The following is a 21,673-nucleotide window of genomic DNA, read 5'->3' as shown; positions in this document are numbered from 1 at the left end:
CTGAGATCGAGGCTCAGTCCCAGACCCATTTGTTAGTTGTTGCCTAATGTACTTATATATGTGAGCGTGTCTGTCTGTCTGCCTGTCTGTCTCTGTCACTCTTTCGCCAACGGTCTGTGTATTGAGCAACTATATTTAGCTATAAGTATACACACATGTGTGTCTGTGTGTGTGTTTGTACTCATAGTGTTTTATATGGCTCGCTGGCTGCTGAGTAAACGCGACTAAACTACTTTTTGCCAGTTCACTGGCTTTCAATGGCCATGCGGCATTTAATTATAAACATTTCATAAATACACCTATGCACATATGTATAGTATGTATGTGTATATGGCACAAGAACAAAAGTCCACACTAGCTGTATCCTTAAACACCGTTAGGAGCAGCTCAGCGTGTCCTGCACACCCAACAGATTGTTGCCAACTTGAGTCAAGTGCCAATTGCAAAGCAGCAATGGCAAATGCAATTGATTTCCGTCTGTCTCTCACACTCTCAATCTGTTGCTCTGTTCTCATTCCGGCAACTTTATGCGCATGTAAATGATATTCTACTCTGCCCTCTCCACAATATGCACATACAATTTCTTTACGAGTACTTTGATTGATGTCTGCCAGCAGCGAATACGAGTAATTAGCGCTTTGAATGCAACACTCACTGTGCATCAATCACTATTCACTTTTCACATTCACAATTCACTACGTTAGTGCTCAGCTCTACATACATTTAATGCGTAATTAAATGAAGTTCATTGAATCCTTATTACCATTGGCCATCAGATAAAATTAAAATTGTTTGAATATTTCATTTTTATTTGCAAACTACAAAAAAATATATACATAACTTCTTGAATAGTCGGAGGAAATATTTCGAAAAAAGTCTGCACATATGTATATACTTTTATAGTGTACAAAAACTGCATATGGATCTAAATTCCAGGAAATAAATAATATGTTAATAGACTATTTCCACGACCACTCACATTTGCCACATTTGCTCACATTTGAATGTGGCTCATATTTGGCTTTCCACGACCAAATGTGAAACTGTTAAGACATTTGATATTCACCCAAAGCAAATCAGCTGTTCGGTTTCTGTGCACAACTTATAAAAAGCTGACATTAACAACATTTTAATATATATTTTGATATTATAAATGGCGCAAGTTTAATGCCTTTTGTTTTTATAGAAGAAAACAGCTGGTTAAGGTGGTAATTGCTTTTTTCTCACGAGTTTATCGATAAACATCGCGTGTTCGATAAAAAAAATACTGAAATTCGCCGGGGCGAATGGCAAAAAATCTTCACATTCATTATGAATGAGCCAAAATGATCATTAGGATTTTGTACTGAAATTAAGTCCACATTTGGGCCAAATGATGAAAATGGCGTCGAATGAGCCAAATGTGCTGTCGTGGAAATAGGCTATAACAGAGTTTAGTTAGTTAAAGATTTGCCGAAATCTTAAACAGTTTATAATGTGTCAGTTGTTTTGGCCGTAAACACTAAAGTCAAAGATATAGAAATAGAATCTACAATTTAGTCGGCATTGTATCTTAATGTTCGCATCTGCTGGCATCCTTTAATTACTCTCACATCATATCAGACTGTTTACATATATGTGCTGTATTTAAAACCCGTCTGTCCGATTGTCTGTCCGTCTGTGAGTGACCATTAAAGGAACTAAATTGCATTTTGAAACATAAATCGCATCTAAATTCAATTAACTGCATTAACTATCCTGGGTTAGTCGGTGGTCAGCTAATGGGGCAAAGGTTGAGGGGTAACTGGACATTGGAATAGTTGATCTAGATTCTTGCCCCCCTCCTCCCCCTCCACCCCATATATAAATAAGCTCATTTGTCGCAAAATCTCATTAACTGAGTAGAGCTGATGCTGTGACTGAGAAGGAGAAACGGAAGGGAATGAAGGGGGAGGGAGGGGACTTGCGGTCGCCATCATGTCGTTAATTAGCAAGGTTTTGTAATTGAATACAGCGAACCGTTATGATGCTACCAGTTACTAACTGTATCTTTTTCAATGCATCTGTGTGTGAGTGTGTGTGTGTGTTTGGGCATTTGTGTATTAGTAATGCTTATCAATAAGTCAATAGTAATGTACTCGGCTATAGCATTTTTTATGAAATTTCAATGAATTCACACAAGTTCAGCTCACAATTCAAGCGTGAATATTCATGTCCGAATAAATATAGTTAAATGTGTTTAATCTACAGTGAATGAATTGAAACATTATTAGATTTCATCATACAAACTGTTTTTAATTGGCTGCAATTAACCCAGCTGATTAAACATTATGCAATTGAGAGGAAAGTTGAAAAAAAAAAACATTAAAAAAAAGATTAGTATTTTAACTTGTCGATTCCAGGTAGACAACTGTTGATAATAATCTGCAATTCTGTAAAAATGATTAGGCACTTATCACTTGAGAGAAAAATTGTGAAACGCATATTTCCATGTTAATGAAAAGTTTTTAAAACTCTTGATAATTATCTTATCTTATCTTGATAATTATCTAACAAGCAGCATGTGGTAGAAACATTTGGAAAATTGTAAATAGATAAAATCGCTTAATAACATTTAATCAGTCGTCAAATGTGAAAACTCGTGGAATAAACCAAAATATTTATAGTTTTGCGTTTGTTGGCGGCCTTAACAATTGCTGCAAATGTTTACAAAATGCCAAAAATCAATGCTTGTTTAATGCAAATGAGGCAAATGAGTACAAAGCCAACAACAGCTTGTGCCATAACCCAACATCCATCGTGTTTTTGTGGTATATGCAATTTAACTCATTACTGAAACCTCAAACAACAAACAGCACAACAACAACAATATAGACAATACCAATAACAATAACAATATGATAACAACAACGAAAGGCTGAAATAAGTAGAAAGCCGCGAAGGTTTCTGGGCAGCCAATGACACCAAATGCCGCAAAGCAAATAAATGCAGCATTCCAGCAAAGTCCCAATCCCAATCCCAATCCCAAACTCCAACCCTATTAAATGGAGTTGGTGTCCAGGGACATTTGCTGCCCATGGCATATTTAACTGGATTCCAGTTGATGGTGGTGAATGGAGAGTGGTTGTAGGCGGGTTGTTGTTCGCGTTAAAGCAGCTGCAAATTAATTAATTTCCATTTGAAATTGCAAACAGAGAAATAAAAACCAAAACAAGGCGTACCAAATGAAAAAGTGAAAACCAACATTTAAATATGCACATACTTAAATGAATATGTTATGCTGCACTTGGCACTCGTTGGGGCCCCAAAAAGCGCAACCAGTTCAACAATCCACAACCCACAACAACAGCAACAGCAACAGCAACATCAACAGCAAACAACAACAACTACAAAGGACAACAAGTTTTATTTAATTAATTTCTTTTTGCGACCGCCGTCAAAAATTTTGAACGACCGTTGAAAAGAAGTGTAGCATACTTTTGTGCGGCTTGATTTATTTTGCCAGCAAACTGCATTACGTCCAAAGTGGTAAGAGCGAGAGCGGGAGCGAGAGTGAGAGAGTGAGGGGGCTGGAAGGGGTTGAGGTAAATGCGAATTGAATGGAATGAAGTGGAGAGGAAATGAATGTGCCACGAAGGCCTTCTGTAGTTTTTTTCCTCTTGTATATGTATGAGTACAAATACATAAATATACATATATGTACTTGGATGTGTGTGTGTGCGAGAATTAAGTGAGCGTAAACTCTATGTGTGTATGTGTACATACATACATACACACGTACAGATGTATGTGTGTGTATGTGTGCACAAAAAATAGCCAAATTAAAAAGCGAGCAAATGTTTAAGAAAATCTGCAGCATACACCCACACACACACATACAGTCGCACGCATACACAGTCTCACTCTGAATGCAATTTACTTGCCACGTCGCTTCAGCATCAATTTGGATTTGCTCCACGCTTGACATTAATGGCGACCAAAACCCTGAGCTCCAATCCGCTCTTTCATATACCCTACCAAATGGTTAAAAAGTGGATAATCCAATTGCGCAAATGCGAAACGACGAACCAAAATTTTATCATTTGGTTAAACTGGTTTAAAAGCCAGTTACTCATGTGGATACAAACATTATTATATATACTGTCCATAAAATCGGAAGAGATAAAGTGAAGCATACTTTAAGGCAAGCTAAAAAACCACTGAGAGCAGTTGAATCGGATATCATTTTACTTTTACTAAGTAGTTTCTCGACGATCAATTTTAACTCTCTGTTGCGGTTATATTCCCTTATAATTTTTGTGCATTCGTTAGTGGAGGGTGCAGCTCAAGGCTATTGAGGCTGTATGCAAAACCAAAGGCAAACAAAATGCACGCATTGAAAATTGCGTGTACGTGAAACGCAATTGAAGTTATAGCAAACACGGATTGTGGTTTGTCTACATAACAACAGCCCACTTTCCACTTCCCACTTTCCACTTCCCCCCTTCCACTCCCTCTTCTGCTTCTGCTTGTGCTTCATTCAGCGCCAGTTGTTACGATTATTTGTTTTGAGTATTGTGGCTTGCACAAGTGGTCACGAATAACGAACAAAACAGTCTAATATTCTGGAATATTGTGGCATCTTCAGTTAAACGCACTCAGCACTTTGATGCGTATGGGCGCATTGCGTATACGCCGCGTGGTTCGGCTTTTCGGCTAATCAGCATAAAGTGCCTAGTTGCCTAGCAATGCTGGGTACTAATGGCCTGCTAGCAATGCAAAACAACACATTCGTTTAAAACCATATTGCAATCGTCATTATTCTGCTATCGTGCTGCCATTGCCAATTCATAATCTTACTTCAAATGTTCTCGACTGCAAACCGAACTAAGTCGATTTGACGTACCCTTTATCCAGCTTATAGTGAATGCTTTTAATTTTTGTACTGACAAGTGGAAACGACTTCAATTATTTCATAACTTGTAAGGCATACCAATTTGTTGACATTTTTACAGCTCGTTCTTCTTTAGCTCGTTCCCTTGTAGTGCAATTAGTTCGCGATTAACTTTAATTTCTACTTTCTGTCTTGGCTGTTTTTTATTTGCATTTCAATTTATAGCATAGCAAGCTGCAAATTGGAATCTTTACTAGGGAATTTTATTTGTCTTAAATTGAAATTTAATCAGTTATACTGCTAGTCTCTGATAGTATTGTTTATTGTTGCTTTATAGCAATAGCAATTTAATTGGCTTTATATTTGTCATTTTTTTTTTTTTTTTGCTTCTGTTTTGCCTTGATATCGTTGTTTTGGGTATATTGCATTTTAATAACAATTTAAGAGCAACACAGACTAAGAGGGAGAGAAAGAGGGTGGAAAACTTGGCAATGGCGTCGAAAACATGTTCCCATAAATTAAGCATAATAAATAAATTAACATAATTATAAAATACGTTGCAAACACACGCAAATTGCAGGCTGACAACATTTCAGCGAATAACGATACAAAATAAAATGCAAATGAAAGGCCAATAAAATATGTGCCACAGCCACATCAACCAACATATGAGTACCTTATTTATGACCACATATGTGTGGGCCTGTGTGTGTGTCTGTGTGTGTGTGTGTGTGTGTAATTTGATTTATGTTGTGGCAAAATGACAGCAACAGCAGCGGCAGCACCAGGTCGCAACAAATTTGCGTGTCAAAATCAAATGCGACAGCTTTGACATCCCGCAAGGCTCATTAGAATCATCCTTATAATGATAGGGATGTGCCTCAGACTTTTGGCACAAACAGATACACAGATAGACAGACAGACAGACAGACAGACAGACAGACAGACAGACAGTTGTATGTTAAAGTTGACTGTTAGCCTTGAATCAGCACCAAGTTATGACTAATAGATGAGTTCAAGCAGCAAAAACAAGCTCAAAACATATTCAAGGACCAAAATAAAATGAAATATAATAGATCAAGCTGTCGTAAGCCGGCGTTGCCTGTGTTTTCCGGAATATACGATATTAATTAATTACAATTTCATCTCTACAACCTCGACACGCCTATTTCCATGGAATATTTCAAGGAATTTTTGAGATGCCTTCAGATTTCTGCTGTTTAATCATTAAAAAGTGACTTGAAATGAATCAGCAAAATAAAAGTTATGGAATTTTCATATAAGAAACAATTATTTTTTAAAACCAATCAAACAAATATGCGTTTGAAGCCAATCAGGCATTTATTATAATCGATTCAACAGGATAAAACAAAAAGTAATTTCATACACCGACTATTTCTTGCTATGATTAACTTTTATTTTTAGCAATAGCTTAAGGATTTTTATACTTGTATAGAGATTGAATATAATTGAATTGAATCGATCGTTTCATAAATAGATAGCAAATCTTAGAACCTAATGAAAACTGAGCTCGTTATATGCAATTGAATATTAAGATAGCCCGAAATCAGCACAAATTGTTATGCACAATATTGCAATCCTTTTACGATGTAATCAATCGATGATTATATTCCTGTTGCTCCTTCTGGTAACTTTACTTGCAATTGTAAACAAATCAGTTTTGCAATAACATGTACATTTATCGTGCGCACACACACACACACACACAGACACACACAGACACGGTCACATTCACACTGGTAACTAGATTGTCGTAAATGCAATTTTGTATTCATTTTCATATTTTCATATCCATATGGTTGTGTCGAGCTCGTGCTTTATTTGCCATTTACAATGCTCAAAGGTCAGAAATGGAAATTTTGAAAAACTTATTGAGCTCAAGCTCTGGTGGCTGTCGTGTTGTTGTCTGCTTTTATTTGCCTTCACAATTCACTTAACACTGTCGTCTGTGCCAATCACTGGCGACGTGGCGCAAAATAAAAGAAAGTGGCGAAAGGGACGAAGGGACAATGGGAAGACAAGGACGCGAACTACGCTGTATTCCAGACATTGCATTGCCACATTTATAGACTACATATTGTTGAGTGCTTCGTGCTGCACAGAGAACAACAGCAACTGGAAATGAAAAACAAAAAAAAAAAAAACAACGAACGCTACATTAGCCAGAGAAAGCCAAAGAAATTTAATTAAAAAAGCCAAAGGCAGGCAGGCAGGCGTCATTGCCAATGGCATGCCAATTTATGATGGCAGCGGCAACGGCAACGGCAACGGCATACACGGCGTATGCGTCATGTGTGATGCGACGTGTTGAATAAACTGCCGCGTGTGGAGAATGAAATGGAAACAGGAGAAGGAGAAGGAGAAGGAGAGTATGCGGGAGAGCGTACGCAAAAAGCGAAAAAGCAAAAATTAATGGAAAATTAATTAAGTGTCGTTTAATGTTGTCTCAATGTAAACGCTTTCAACGCAGCGCAAATTAAATTGTTGTTGCCACACACCCAGCAGCCAGCATTGAACTGCCTTCTGCTTCTGTTCTCCCTCTCCTTCCACATCCTATACCCTTCAACCAATGTCCCTTTAGCCGAGCTCTGATTCGCTGCTGCTATTGCTGACTCTTTTGATTTATTGCCTTTCATGTTGCTGCATTTTGAGTGGCACATTGCCTGTGGAGGAGAAGATGGTTACCAGACCAGAGCTTGTGGCTGCAAACTTGAGCGTTAGCCAGGTCATAAAATTACATTTTGTGCCAGGTGGAATGGCGGGCAAGGGGGGGTGCAATCTTTGCGCACTTTTCATATATGCAAAGTAAATGCAATAGTAGAAAATGCAAATAGCAATTTAAATGCGGCTTCAATTCAATCAGCTACACATTATGAACAATTCACCCCTCTGCATTTATTCCCCCCCTCCCCCTCTGTTAGAAACGTTTCACTCTCTCCTGCAAATCTAAAGCAATCCCTGTTCGACTTACCTTCTTGCAGTAATCAAGTAAATCCATTTTATCACGCAAACATGTGGCGCCCGTTGTCTTCTTGCTGAGGTCCGTTACCCAACGTCCCTCCTCGGATAGATATTGCGGCTGATAGATTTGTCCGGCTTCACAAAGCACCGCTATCTGTGGCTCCCAGCGCGGCGAGGCGGCCTGTGAATGGATGAGAATGCAAATGGAAGCGGGATTAGATGAGTAAATTGCATTGGTTTCGCTTTCAAAGCGTATTCAAAAGTAATATAAGTACTCGCTGGTGTCTATGTATATGTGTATGTATATGTTGATTCATTTTCTCGCATGTGCTGTGTGTATTCAAGTGCAATTCATGATGAGTTCGAGTACTCCCGACACACTCAGGCTCATCGATACAGCCAACAAATTGATTCATGTCACGTTTGTTGCATCAGCAATAACCAGCTGTCAGCTATAAAATGCTGCCCTCTCTTCCTCTCTCTCTTTTTCTTTCTCTTTCTCTCACTCTCACTCTCTCATTCTCTCTCAGTGCCGTGTGTTGTTGCTAATTGCTAAGCAAACACAGTTGAGAGCATGTTTCAAATATAGGAATTCCGCTCACAGTGTGTAACAAATATCATAATCCAGCTATCGAGCCGGATTATAAAAAAAAAACCTTTAACATTGTGTACCCCTCAAACAAGAGCCCTTTTATTTTATAAAGAAAAAAAACAAACTCAGTTTGAAAAACAAATAGCTAAATGAATTTCATTCTTTTATTTGAGACTTTAATTAACAAAAATTTAAATAATAAATCATAATTAAAAGTTAGATTCATTAAGAATAATTGATTATTAAACAATTTTAGCGGCTTAAAAAATTTAGAAATAATACAAAAAATATGGATATATAATTATTTCTTTTTTTTGTATTAAATTGAGCCAAGATTCGAGCTAAAACCTTGAGTTTAGTGGTTCGTAATTCTATCCTGTGAATTCATTTACATAATTTCCTTGATATGCTTGAATTGTAGCTGACTTGGCGTTGCATTGCAACACTGTGCGTATGCTTAATGTGTCTGGGCATAGACTACTCGTAACATAGCCCAACAAGACATTAATCATACGCCACATTGTGCAAGTGAGACTTGCTGGCATTTTGGGCGTATCTGAGCGATAAAAAATGATGATGCCCCACAATGGACGAGTAGGAGAGATTACATTTGTCTAAGGATATGAGTGCGATACAAGAACAGCAGCAGCAGCAACAGCAGCAGAAGCAGAGGCAGCATCATCACACATGCCACATGTGGCAATCAAGTGAGACAACTGAACTCATTAGGCGGGGGTCTATACAGACTGAAGAGCATGGGCAACTAAACCTCAACGATGTCTTAAATGGTTCATTACAGATGCCATTGCCAGGCTTCTCGGCATCTCAGCATCTCAGCATCGGGCAGTTGGCAGTTTGATGAATGACCATTTGAATTATGCATAGACAAGCAGCAAAACGGCATCAATTGATGGATTGATTAAATGATTATGCTCTGATTTCGATTGTGAGCACTCAGTTACTTGATGGTCCTTATGCACTATGGAGTACCTCAATCAATGGCTTATCAGTTGAAACATATTATATCATAAAATCGCATTTATTCTGCCACTTGGTGTGCACTTCAACTTTCAATCAACTGTTTTTTGTTTTCCATACTTCTTTGATTTTTATTTGTACTAACGCTTTTTTTGTAGTTGTAATTTTTTTTTGTGTATTTTCAGCATTTTTCTTTTTTTTGTATCAACTGCTGTCACTTTTTCGAATAACTATGGTAACAAACAGATTAATAGCCTATTCGTCCGCCCGTCTGTCTATTCGTCAATGCGTCAGCTTTTTTCAGCTTTTCTTTTATCTTACTATAGTCCCGGCTTTGACTTGAAATTTTTTCGCTGCTTCAAATTTCCATTAGCTGGTGCCATTGTTTAACATCAGCCTGATAAGCTGGAGTTCATATTTCCACCAAACTGAAATGCATTCGCAGTCATTCAAACATTTTGCATTCATTCATTCTGTCAGTACCAGTGTGAGTATGAGTATGAGTGTGAGTGAGAGTGAGCGAGTTATTCATTCAATCTGAACGCAGCTCGCAAACATAAAGGCCTCAAACAAAGCCATTCAGCCAACAACTATCTTACAGTTGCAGGCCCAACATAATTCAGCAAAATGTTCAAATCTTTCCATATATACATACATATATAAAACTCTTTGTTCTGACTTATTGACTGATCATTCTGAAGTGCAAACGGTAAGAGCTATGAGGCTGAAATTTGTACACAACATAGATTTTAACTTTTTACTTTGCATTTTGTGTCATGATTTGCTTTGTTTGTTTTTAGTATTATTAACTATTTGACTTCTCTTGCTAATATTTGGAATTTGAATTTCAGCTGGTGCAAGGCCAACTTTCCAACTTTCCCACTTTCCAACTTTTCTTGTAATTACATTTAAATAAAACTAACACATATACACAATTGCCGCAAAAAAGAAAAAAAATTTAACAAAAGTTTGAATATAGTTTTTGTTTTTTATATTTCTTGTTGTTTATCTCTGCTAAAATTCTATTATTAAATTGTCATTTTTTAAACGAAATTTATTTAAATTCTTTATAATGTATCGAAAGTGGAGCTGCTGGCTTTTTTCTAGTATGTTGTATTTCATATGCAAAAGCTGTTTTTTATTTCAATTCCAGCACATTTCATTGAAAATAGTTCTTTAAATTGTCTGCCTTTCGAAGGAATAATGCGAAACATTTTTAAAATCTTCAACTTAGTCAATGGACTCTTGCTATTGTATCTTCTTATATCACCAAACTAAGCTGTTTGTCCCTTCAACAATTTTGTTCTATAGCAAATGATTTAGCCTAATCAAAGAACTCTTTTGGCACGATGTTGTTGATTTTATTATCGAGCAAGATGAAAGGGGAAAATGTCCATGTTTCAAGCCCTTTGGTAAACTTTGAACAGATGAGACAAATATGCTGCTTTTTATCCTTGATCTGTGTTCACTGATACTTATGATTTCATCATCATGTTGCTTCGAAAACTCCCACAACAGTATACACATTTGTGGCTGTTGTTGTTGCTGTTGTTATCATGGCAACATGAAAATTGAGTTGCCCAAACTTTCTGTGCTGGCATTGGGGAAGGAGACAAGGGGTTAGGGTGAAGGAAGGTGTATGTAAACTCCATTATCAAAATGCATTTGACGAACATAACGTGGCTGCACATAAACTGCATTAAAGAAGACTTCCTTCCGCATGTCCTGCCTTTTGATCCTGCCCCAGTCGCCTTCCCAGTTCCTTTCCCATTACCTGCCCCCACCCCTGGCCCTATTTCTGCCTCTGTCTATGTTTCTACCCTGCTAATAAATATAATAATAGCGTGCGCCCTGAGCATGTGTGAGCATGTCGAGAAACGGGGCTTCAGTTTCAGTTCCAGTTTCAGTTGCTGCTCCAACTGCCGCTCCTGCTCCCGCTCCTGCTCCCGCTCCAGCTCCTGCTCCTGCTCCTGTTTCTGTTCCTGCTGTCAGACTTGGCTGCCTTGTCAGTCAACCATTCATCCATCCATCCACACACCAATTGCCATTATTCATGTGCCTGTATCTCTCTTCCCCCGCTTGTATGTATGTGTGAGTGGATGTGTGTGTGTGTGTGTGTGTATTTTTCAAAAGTAATTAAGTTGGCAAAAAGGCGGCAACGACGTCGTTCTGCAACGTTCAACATCGCCTTCTTGTTTGTGACGTTGCTGCATTTTTCCAGGCAATCTAATAATTCACAAAACAAAACATATATATATGTATATATATATATATGTACACACACACACTTGCTCATAAATACATACACACACACATGGATTTGCATATGCCTGTTGTTATTGTGGTTGTTGTTCCTGTTGGCCCGAGTTTTTGGCTTGACTGGGCTTTTGCCTTTTCAACGTCATTATTGCAATTGGCCGGGCCGGGCCTGGCCTGGTCTGTTAATATTTGTTATTGTAGCTGTTGTTGCTGTTGTTTACGGTGACACCCCGGCATATGCCAACAAACAACAACACGAACAACGACGAAAAGAACAACAACAACAACAACAACAGCTGCTTGTTGCAATTGCAGTAGCCAAAGCAGTAGGCGGCATATTTAATAATGCCGCTGCCCCGGCAACGCAATCTGCCAACACAAAAATAAAGCCAACACACACACACACACACACATAGCTTATATACTTATGTGTATATGCATACACACGCTTATACATAAATATATAAAGGCATGTAGGTGCGCCAGTTTTATACCCTTATTTGGCTCACATTTCAACATCATTTAGTTTAATTTAATCAAGTGTTGAAACGATTATGAATCAGAATCTTCTGATTTTATTATTAAACAAATTTAAGAACTGTTTTAGTATTGATAATTTTGCAGAGGCCTGTCGATTTTTAAAACAGTTTAAGCATATTGGAATTTAATTGATTAAAAAAATATTATGGGTGTACACATTGGCAAACATTTTAAATATTGGTTAAAATATAAGCAAAATAAAAATATGACACGAAATTGTTTGGGAATTCATTTTAAAGTGCAGCCTAAAAGTATGCCACACATTTGGTTTCATTTCATTTGGAAGAGTTCGCTCAACTGAAACTGGCAAACACACACACATACACGCACACAGAGAAACCACATATATGCATGGTTGTTTGTACGCACACAAATACACAGACACGCCCAATTGTTATGAAACAAACGGATCTTTGGCAAGTGGCAAACGCAGTATAATTAAGCAATGACTATAAGTGAAGCATGTGGCTTTAAGACCAATACCTGGACCAGACCTGCGATGGACTTGTGTGTGTGCGCGCCAAGGTTGCCAATCATCGGAAATGAGTTGGCAACAATTTGCTGGCGGCATTTGCAGGGCGTAAACAGACGAGATTGAGCCAGAGTTGGCAGGCGACAATCCAAATCGAAATTAAGCAAACGCACACGCACACACAGGCATACTCACACACACACACACAGACATACAGACATACACACAGGCAACGCAGCGGAAGCGGAAACGGATGTTGCAACGGGCGCCTGGCCAAAAGCAACGGCAATTGCAATTGCCAAAGTCTGCAGGCCAACAATGTTGCACCGTCAGTCAGCCACGCCCACTGCCCCTTTGCTGTTGCTGCTGTTGCTGGCAATCAAAGCCTGTGTCGTGTATTTTCGCGCGAGGCAAAAGGGCCAAAATGTAATCAAACTCACGCCTGCGAACCCTTTTGATGGGCGTGGCAAACTGGATACACTCGCTTCACGCTCCTGTTTGTGCTCCGAGTTCAAGCTGTGCTCAGCTCTGTTTCGGGTACAGTTCAGTTCAGTTCAGTTCAGTTCAGGTGACAGTGACAAGGCGACAGGGCGTCGAGTGCTTGTCAACCAACTGTCAAATTGGCAGCACAGGGCATGCCACAAATTCTGCGGTCACTTTGAAGCGCCAAAGGGATGTGAAGCTGAAAGCTGGAAGCTGAAGCTGAAGCTGAAGGGGCTCTCAAGGATTTAAATGACATGGCAACAACATTTCACAGCAGCAACAATAGCAATAACAATTAACAAGTATTTCCACTCAATAAATCAATTTATCAATTATAACCAACCGCACTGTGGGTAGTCTATAAATAGATGAGTATTGGTAAACAACCCGAGCTGGAGGCAGCATATCTGGCATATTGATTAATTCTTCTACGTCAGACCCTGATTGTTGTGTAATCTGAAATCTGTGCAATAAATAAACGTATACATATCGTGCAGAAGCTTTTTAATGCCTTCAATTGATTCAAGTGATACATTTATTATGCAATTTTATACATCTTACAACACTATAAAGTACTACCAAGTGTCAGCGAACTGAAAATGTCCACTGCAAGAGCTAATGTAAATTAATTGATCACATCAGATCACTCTTCAAATCTGATGCAATCTCAAAATCTATATATAAACCTAATTCTTTATCCTGACTCCTTCACTCACTGACTGATCATTGCACAGCCCAAACCATAATACCTAGAGGGCTGAAATTTTCACACAACATAGCTGAGACAACTGTTTATAATATAAATTTGAATATTAGAGAAATGTTTATGCATTTATGAAAATTTAAATATTTTTTAACAATTCAGGACTCTTTTGAAAGAAAAGAACTAGTCTATTTGATCAACTGCCAACTATTTGCAGTAGTCTAATGATATAAAAGTTGGTATTACATTTTATTTTCATAATTGCATGAATACAAGTTTTCTTCCGAGAACTAAAGTGGAGAGCACAAGATGCACAAAAGATTTAAAAAACTTTCGTTGGACATTTCCATTCATATTCCGAATGTTATTAAAAAGATACTTGGACGAATGAGGAGGACCCGGACGTGTTCCAAGAATTTCATGGCTCAAGAAAATAACAAAGAGGCTACCTACAAGTTTTGTACTTACGACAAAATTGCAAAATTCAACTTAAGCATTTACGGTTTGATTTGTAGTATCGATTTCAACAATAGTCAATTTAAGTCTGAAGCTCATTAGAATTTATTTATAGACTTTAAAAAGTCACAGACAATCCCCTTACGCCCAAACACCAAGCACCAACTGGAAAGGGGGCGCCCACTCCTGGTCGGAAAGTTCGTAGAAAAGCACGACAAAGAGAATAGAAGAAAAGCAAACTGGGCAATAAGTATATGCTACTTATAATGCGACACTGACAACGGGCAGAAACACAATTATGTTAATGTTTACTCGACCGTAATTAACTCAAATTTATGATATTTTAATTTCGCCACAGCGACTGAGATGACGGCAGCGTTTGGGGGCGTGGCGCCTCCACCGCCAACCGCCGACCGCCGACAGGCGACACTTGAGAGCGCAAAAGTTGAAAACGTTCAAAGCAAAGCGCAAAACCAAAAGAAGCACAAAAGAAATTGCGTTATAATAACACACGTAATAAGTTTTTCCTTTCTTTTCCCATTTCGCATTTCGCATTTCACATCGTCGCTCAGCAGCCGGAACCAAAACCAGAGCCAGAGACAAATACAATTTTAATGCGAGCGCGTTAAGCAAAGAAAAAATCAAGAAAAACAATATCTGTATTATCAAAGATTGAATACCCTTTAAAGAGAATCACATTCATTAAGTTGAATTTAAATGTCAGCTAAGAGAAGACTTATAAATAAGTATAATTGTTTATTTTGAATGATATATCTGCTAAGTAAATAGTAAGTATAAGAATTGAGTATGTGTCAACTGTATTCTCATATTTATTAAATATACAATCGAATATATATAAATAAATATACATATGTGTAAGAATCATATTGAATCGTTTCGATCAGGATGATATATGTGTATGGGTATGTATATACAAACATACTTATTGATATGCATATAAGTAAGTATACACATCATTGGTGGCGGAAGTGCCTGTTTGACGGTAAGAGTATGGAAAACAGTGAAAAACGAACAATTTATTGTTTGCCAAAGTCGCTGAAGAGGCGCCTCAAAGTGCTGCCGCGTCGCTCCGACAGCAGAGTCGCCCCAAAAAGTAAATGTATGCGAAAAAGGCGGAAAAAAGCAGGCAAAAAGTGGGGGAAAGAATGGAAATTATGTTGTGCATGTTAAATGCGGACAGGCATGAAAACAACACGTAGCAAATGCAAGACAAATAGTGAAAAATAGCCAGCAAAATGAGCTGAGAGTGGACAGTGGCTGGAAGGGATGCATGTGAGTGTGTGAGTAGCTGTGTGTGTGTGTGGGTGTGGGTGTGTGGGTGGGCAAATGTTTTTTGTGAGCAACTGTGGACGAAATGGCGTGTCTCGTTTGGCTGGGATTAAAGTAAGTCAAAGTTGAAAGTTTCAGTCACTGAGTGTGCAATACACACACACACACACACACACACACACCTAATCATAGTAAAACAGCCACCCACTGTCACACCCACACACACACACACATATACACGCATTGTAACACTGTGACTATTATTTATGACTTTTCTACGTTTTTGCTTTTCTGTGCATTTTTCGCTTTTTGGCATTTAATTTTTTTGTTTTGCGGCTCAATTTCAAGTGTCAAAGCATACTAGTAGTAGTTGTGTTTTCCTGCCACTTGATGACTCAGCATGTCACACACACACAAATACACACACACACACACACAACTCTGCAATTGCGTAGATTGTTGGTTGTGCTGGGGTTTATCGTTAGCTTCTGGCATTTGCCATTAAATTTCAGCGCTTTGTCTCTGTCCCGTTTGTACTACAATCCTATTCAGAGCAGGCATTCATTGTATACACTTACACACACACACACAACAAACACACACGCATATCCTTGTGCGTGCCTGTGTGGCAATGGAATGCCTAAGTTTAGGGCCATATTAAAGAGATCTGCTTGAAAGGATGGCGTTGATGGTGAGGGAAAGGGAAAGGGAAAGGGCAAGGGGAACAACATGAAACGGCTAAAGAATATGGTTGAGCTGCAAAATGTTTGAGAACTGCAAAATTCGAAAACTGAAACTTTGCCAAAAACTTTTGTGCCAAGTGAAATCCGAAAAATTCTCAGCCACTGCACTATGGGAACTTTGCCCATTTTTTTGAATTAATTATGAACTTGGTCTAACTAGTCCTGTGCATTCGGCTTTTAATATGCAAAGATAGTGAGACTAAGACCACCTAATTCTTATAATATCATATAAAATGTATTTTCTTTTTAATCAAATCTAGAAATAACTTGCAGATTTGTCGTGTTGTATACTACTAATACTTGAACTTACAATTTTCAACATCGGACTAATATACCATACATCCTAAATACAAATAGTAGGTCAAACTAAAATTTCTTTTATGAAAAACTTTATTTATTTCTTTGAGAAATCTAGACCTAACTGCTAGTTGTGGGTCATTTTTATTAAATTCCTCACATACTGACTAAAAATTATTAAGATTAAATAATATTTTAACAAAATTAAATATTTTAGATGTTTGCTGTAACAAATTAAAATATATTTGCTCATACGTGCATTAAAATATCCAAAAAGAATGTATTATACAATATATACTTCTCTGTTCAATAAATTCCCGTTTCATTAAATATTTTTACAACTTGGACATAAAAAATGTCTAAAACTCCCATAGTCTAATGCTGCTTCTTACGCTTCTTTTGCTGTCTCTGAGTGTGTGCGTGTGTGTATGTGTGTGTGTGTGTGTGTATGTGTGCGGTATGCAGGTAAGTCAGACAAGTGATTGCTTTGACAGATCTTACATGCACATGCCTGCAAGAGCTGGTGCATAACTTGTTGCCCCAATTGTTGATACATATATTTTTTTTTTTCTGCTGTTTACAATCTGCTTGTCAACAGCAGGATTAACTAAGTTACATCATCATCATTATCACCATCATCATCATCATCAGTAGGATCAGCGTCATTATGTTCATTGCGTTTACCCTGGATAGCAGTTTATCATAGATACGTTGGCATTTCAATTACATTTTTATCAGTCAACTGCACTTCCACTTGCAGCTATCACTGCGCTTATCTAATTGATTTTGCATAGCCTCCTAGACAGCAGCATCCGCAGCTGGAAAGCCAACAGTAGCAGGCAAAAGGAAACAGCCAGTAGCAGCAGCAGAAGCAGCAGCAGCACTTCAATTATCCAACTTTGGCCAAATGAAATTACCCAAGTCCTGTTAAGCTATTTTTTTTGTTTTTTTTTTTCATTTTTTATTTCCAAAACTCGCATTAAAGTCTGTGTCCTCTTTTGAATCCTATTTGATTCTGACTTCCATTTGCCCAGTTCGACTCTTTAGATTATATGGGTTATGCCATCCTCTCCTCTCCGCTCCTCTTCTCTCACTTTCTCATTTCTTCACAGTATCCTCCTTCCATATTACTTCTGCAATTGCAGCTGCGATGATATTTCAGTTCGTTATTTGTCGATTTGGCGCAGGTCACCAACACGCCAAATTGCCTCTCGATTTTTTTTCTCTGTCTTTTTCTCCGTCTCTATCTTCACTTTCGTGTCGCACACTTTTGAGCTAATTGAGTGTGATTCGAATGACCGAGGATATGCGCAGAGCTAGATGGAATTTTCTTGTGCGTTTAATGTCCTATAAATTCCTCTGATGATGATGAAAGAAACGTGCTAATGATACTGATTGATTTTTACAGCACAATCGAATTATTCACTTAAAGCAAAAGCTAAGTAGACTTTCAACTTTTTTCTTAACATTAACACATACATATTAATGGTGGATAATAATAATAATGCGTCTTAAAAGAAGTTTATAAAACATAATTTTTTAATTTTTAATCACAAATGAAACTCTAGATGATAGGATTGTTTGTAGTGTTCATAAAATCAAGTAATACGGGGTATTTTGGTAAGAGTAAAAGGTCACTAAAACTTGCTGCATTTTAACAAGATCTTAATAAAAAATATTTCAAGCGAAAAGTATTGAAATTGTGTGAATTGAAACACATTACTCCAAAGCTGCAAACCGGTTCTGAACCCAACCGCGCTGAACCGGTTCGGTACGGGTTTTTAAGCAATCCGAACCGGGTCATAAACCGAAACTTTAATATTATATACTTCGTGAACCCGAAACTGAACCGAACGAATTTCTTAAATAAAAGGTTCGGTTCGAAAAAAAAATAATTACATACTTTTTGTAAGTGATGTAAAAATACATCGAAATATCGACAACTCGATATTGGCGAAAGTGAATCTAAGCCGAACCTTCACCAAAATTTTGCAGCCTTGCTTTACACAACTGAATTTGAATCAGAAATATCTAATTGAAACTCAATCAAATTGCAGTTGAAACAGAAGTATATTTGGAGTGGAATTGTAACACAATCAAGTAAAAAGAGCATTTAATTCATTTTTCAAAGTATATTGAAGTTTTTCCTTAGTAAATGATTGTGGATCCTTTGAGCAATGAATTGTCTCAAACAAGACTTTATAAAGTGGATTTAGCTGAACAGGAGTAGTCATCATTACCAATCGTTGACTGTGTAAATTTACAGGCAGAAAAATGGCCAAGGAACAAAAGGGGAGGGAGTTAAAATGGCTGTACAAAAAATAACAAAAAAACAAAACAAAAATTACAGCAAAAGAAGAAGGACAACACTGTAAATTAAGTCCGTTGAAAATTAATGCTGAATCAGCAAACCAATCAGCAAAAATACATAACGAAAATGCTCCGGGTGCGGTTCGGAGCTGGTTATGGTTCCAGTTTGGAATACGTGTGAGAGAGAGAGAGAGGAGAGAGAGAGGGGTATGACCACGACCATGACCACGTTCGTATATATTATGTATGGGATATACATAGAGCATTAATGGCCCTAAAACGCTCTGAACATTTCAATGCATTGCATTAAAATTGGGGATAACAAAATTTTAAGCTGGCCACAAATTGTTGGGGCTTAAGCGCTGTTGGCCCAAAACAAAAGCGTTTCATAATAAATATGATTAATTTTACAGGCTCAACTCGGCTATCTAAGTGCATATATGTATGTGTGTATATATAAATATATATATATATATACATATAGATGTGTGTGTGTGTGTATGTCTGTGTGATACAGTTGACCACAAAAACGAGCGGGAACAATTGCAGTCGAAAAGTGGTCGAAAAATGAAATTTGAAATCCACAAATTTATGAAAAACTAAGTGATATACGAGGCCAGCAAATGGAAGCTTCACGGTCGAGCCATTAAAAAAATAATACAATTAAAAATAATATTCTGTAAAAGTAGAAAAGAGACGAAAAGAAAAAATTGCTGCATGCTTTTCGGCGTTGCGTCCATGACGAGGCATTGCAATTCAATTAAGTGTAAAAACTAATTAAGTGACTCTGCGATGGATCGAGGCCTGGAAAACGATGCTTTTAAGGCCCGCTTGTGAAAGAGAGCTGTAAATGTATGTGTCTGTGTGCGTGTGTGTGTGTGTGCGTGTGTGTGTGTGCGTGTGTGTATGTGTCTGTGTGTTGGAGTTTGTATATGTTGCATACTTTTTGGTAAAACTTTGGCGTGCGTCAAAAATAAATTGAAACCGGAAGCACCCACACACACAAGCACACACACACGCACACACACATAAATCTATAGAGTGGAAGAGCAAGAGAAGGTGAGCGAGAGGGAGAGACAGAGTAAAGCTCGTGCGTGTTTCAAGATGGCGACTTTGACAACACTTGGGCCTAATGGCAGTCTGACAGTCAGGCAACAAAAACTTTGCCCTGACAGCGACTAATTCTCATTCCGTTGATGCACACACACACACACACACACACACACACACACACACAAATGTATACAAATTCAAGTCCATTTCCATACAAGCTTCCCTTCTCCCCATTCTGTACTCATTTTCATTTTAATCGCAAGCGTAAGCCAAATGAAAAGCTTTTTCAATTTATTTTCTCACATCTTGCTCCTTACCTAGAGCAGAACAGAAGGCACTGTAAACCTTTGATGCTTAATCATTTGGCATGGCTGAGGAGCAGTTTCTCGACTTTAGCTTCAAGCTTCAAGCTGCTGTTGCTGTTGCTGTTGCTGCCACACTTAAAATCCTGTATAGCACAACACGAACATGAACAATGCCGTTAACGAGATGAAACTGTGGAAATTGGTGTGCGAACGTTTGGCATAATTTATGCTCTTTACAATATTAAAGCGGATTGCTGAATATTGAGGATAGAAAGAAGTAGCAGTAGAAGTTGCATAAATGCATAAACTATAAATGTATAAACCTGAAACTTTGCTAAGCTTATAACGAGCTACCGATAAGATGTGACCCGATCCTTCCAACGCCTGCAGTCAAAGTCAAAGTCGTTGAGCCCACGAATTTACAGCTACTAATTACATTGCAGCCGCCATTCACAAGATGATGATGCAGTTCAGCTCAAGTTGGTTGGAGCACAGAACACAGGAGCACAAATGTTCAAAAACAAAAAAAAGAGACAGTAAAAGAGAAAGAGAAGCAGAAGCAGATGATGACGATAGACAGAAGCCAATGCAGTGGCTTTGATAAACGGTGATTTAAGCTTTAAGCATTTCACGCTCATTATACAGAAAAAAGAGTGTCAGAGGATGAGGAAGAAATGCACTTGAAAGACACACAGACAGAGAGTTAGAGATAGACACACATACTCTCAAAGAGGTGCTCAGCCATGGCGTTGACGCTGCTGGCAGCAGATAAAAGCTGTTAAAAGCCATGATTGAATTGCCTGGCAGTGGGTCGAGTTAGTTCATTATATCAGCTTTCGCTTAAGACCTGGCCAATGTACGACTACTAGTAACATATCTATGTAACTGCAAAGCGTAGTTTTTGTATCTGTATCTGTTTAGCTGCTTAGCTGTTTAGCTGTTAGTTCGTGCGTTTGTTTGCTTATTCGATTTTTCCTCTGTTTGGCAACCTTTTACTCTGAGCACTGTTTGCGATTTTCTCATTATCTCTGTAAATTGAAGTCAATGAATTACACACAGACACACGAACTCTTTGTAGGGTAGTTAAATGCTGCTTACGTGCATAAATAACAAACAGACTGGCAAAATGAATGCAAAAAAAAAAACACTCAACTGGCACATAGGCGTATGCGCAATTTGGCAAAAATTTCGACAGCGTCAAGGCAGCAAGACAAAGAGATAGCGAGAGCGTGATAGACATGCAACTTTGTTGCAAGACACGTGAATACAACATATGTATATATTGACGTTGAGCCAAAAGGTGCCATGAAAATTACCCACGGTGCAAAGGCCACAAAACTTCTGCCATTGAATTTTGC

The 21,673-nt window shown here is 38.0% G+C and overlaps 1 protein-coding gene across 1 annotated transcript in view; it reads right to left on the bottom strand.

Moving 5' to 3' along the window:
- Positions 1–21,673, bottom strand: part of LOC117782770 (amyloid-beta-like protein) — a 67,581-nt gene that overhangs the window by 16,860 nt on the left and 29,048 nt on the right. Inside the window, exon 3 of the mRNA XM_034619807.1 lies at positions 7,845–8,015. Coding sequence (XP_034475698.1) covers positions 7,845–8,015 — 171 coding nt within the window. The remainder of the gene's footprint in view (positions 1–7,844; positions 8,016–21,673) is intronic.

This window comes from Drosophila innubila, chromosome X, assembly GCF_004354385.1.
Source record: "Drosophila innubila isolate TH190305 chromosome X, UK_Dinn_1.0, whole genome shotgun sequence".
Classification (NCBI taxonomy): domain Eukaryota; kingdom Metazoa; phylum Arthropoda; class Insecta; order Diptera; family Drosophilidae; genus Drosophila; species Drosophila innubila.
The sequence above is the reverse complement of the archived record's forward strand: the minus strand, read 5'-3'. Positions and strand labels throughout refer to the sequence as shown.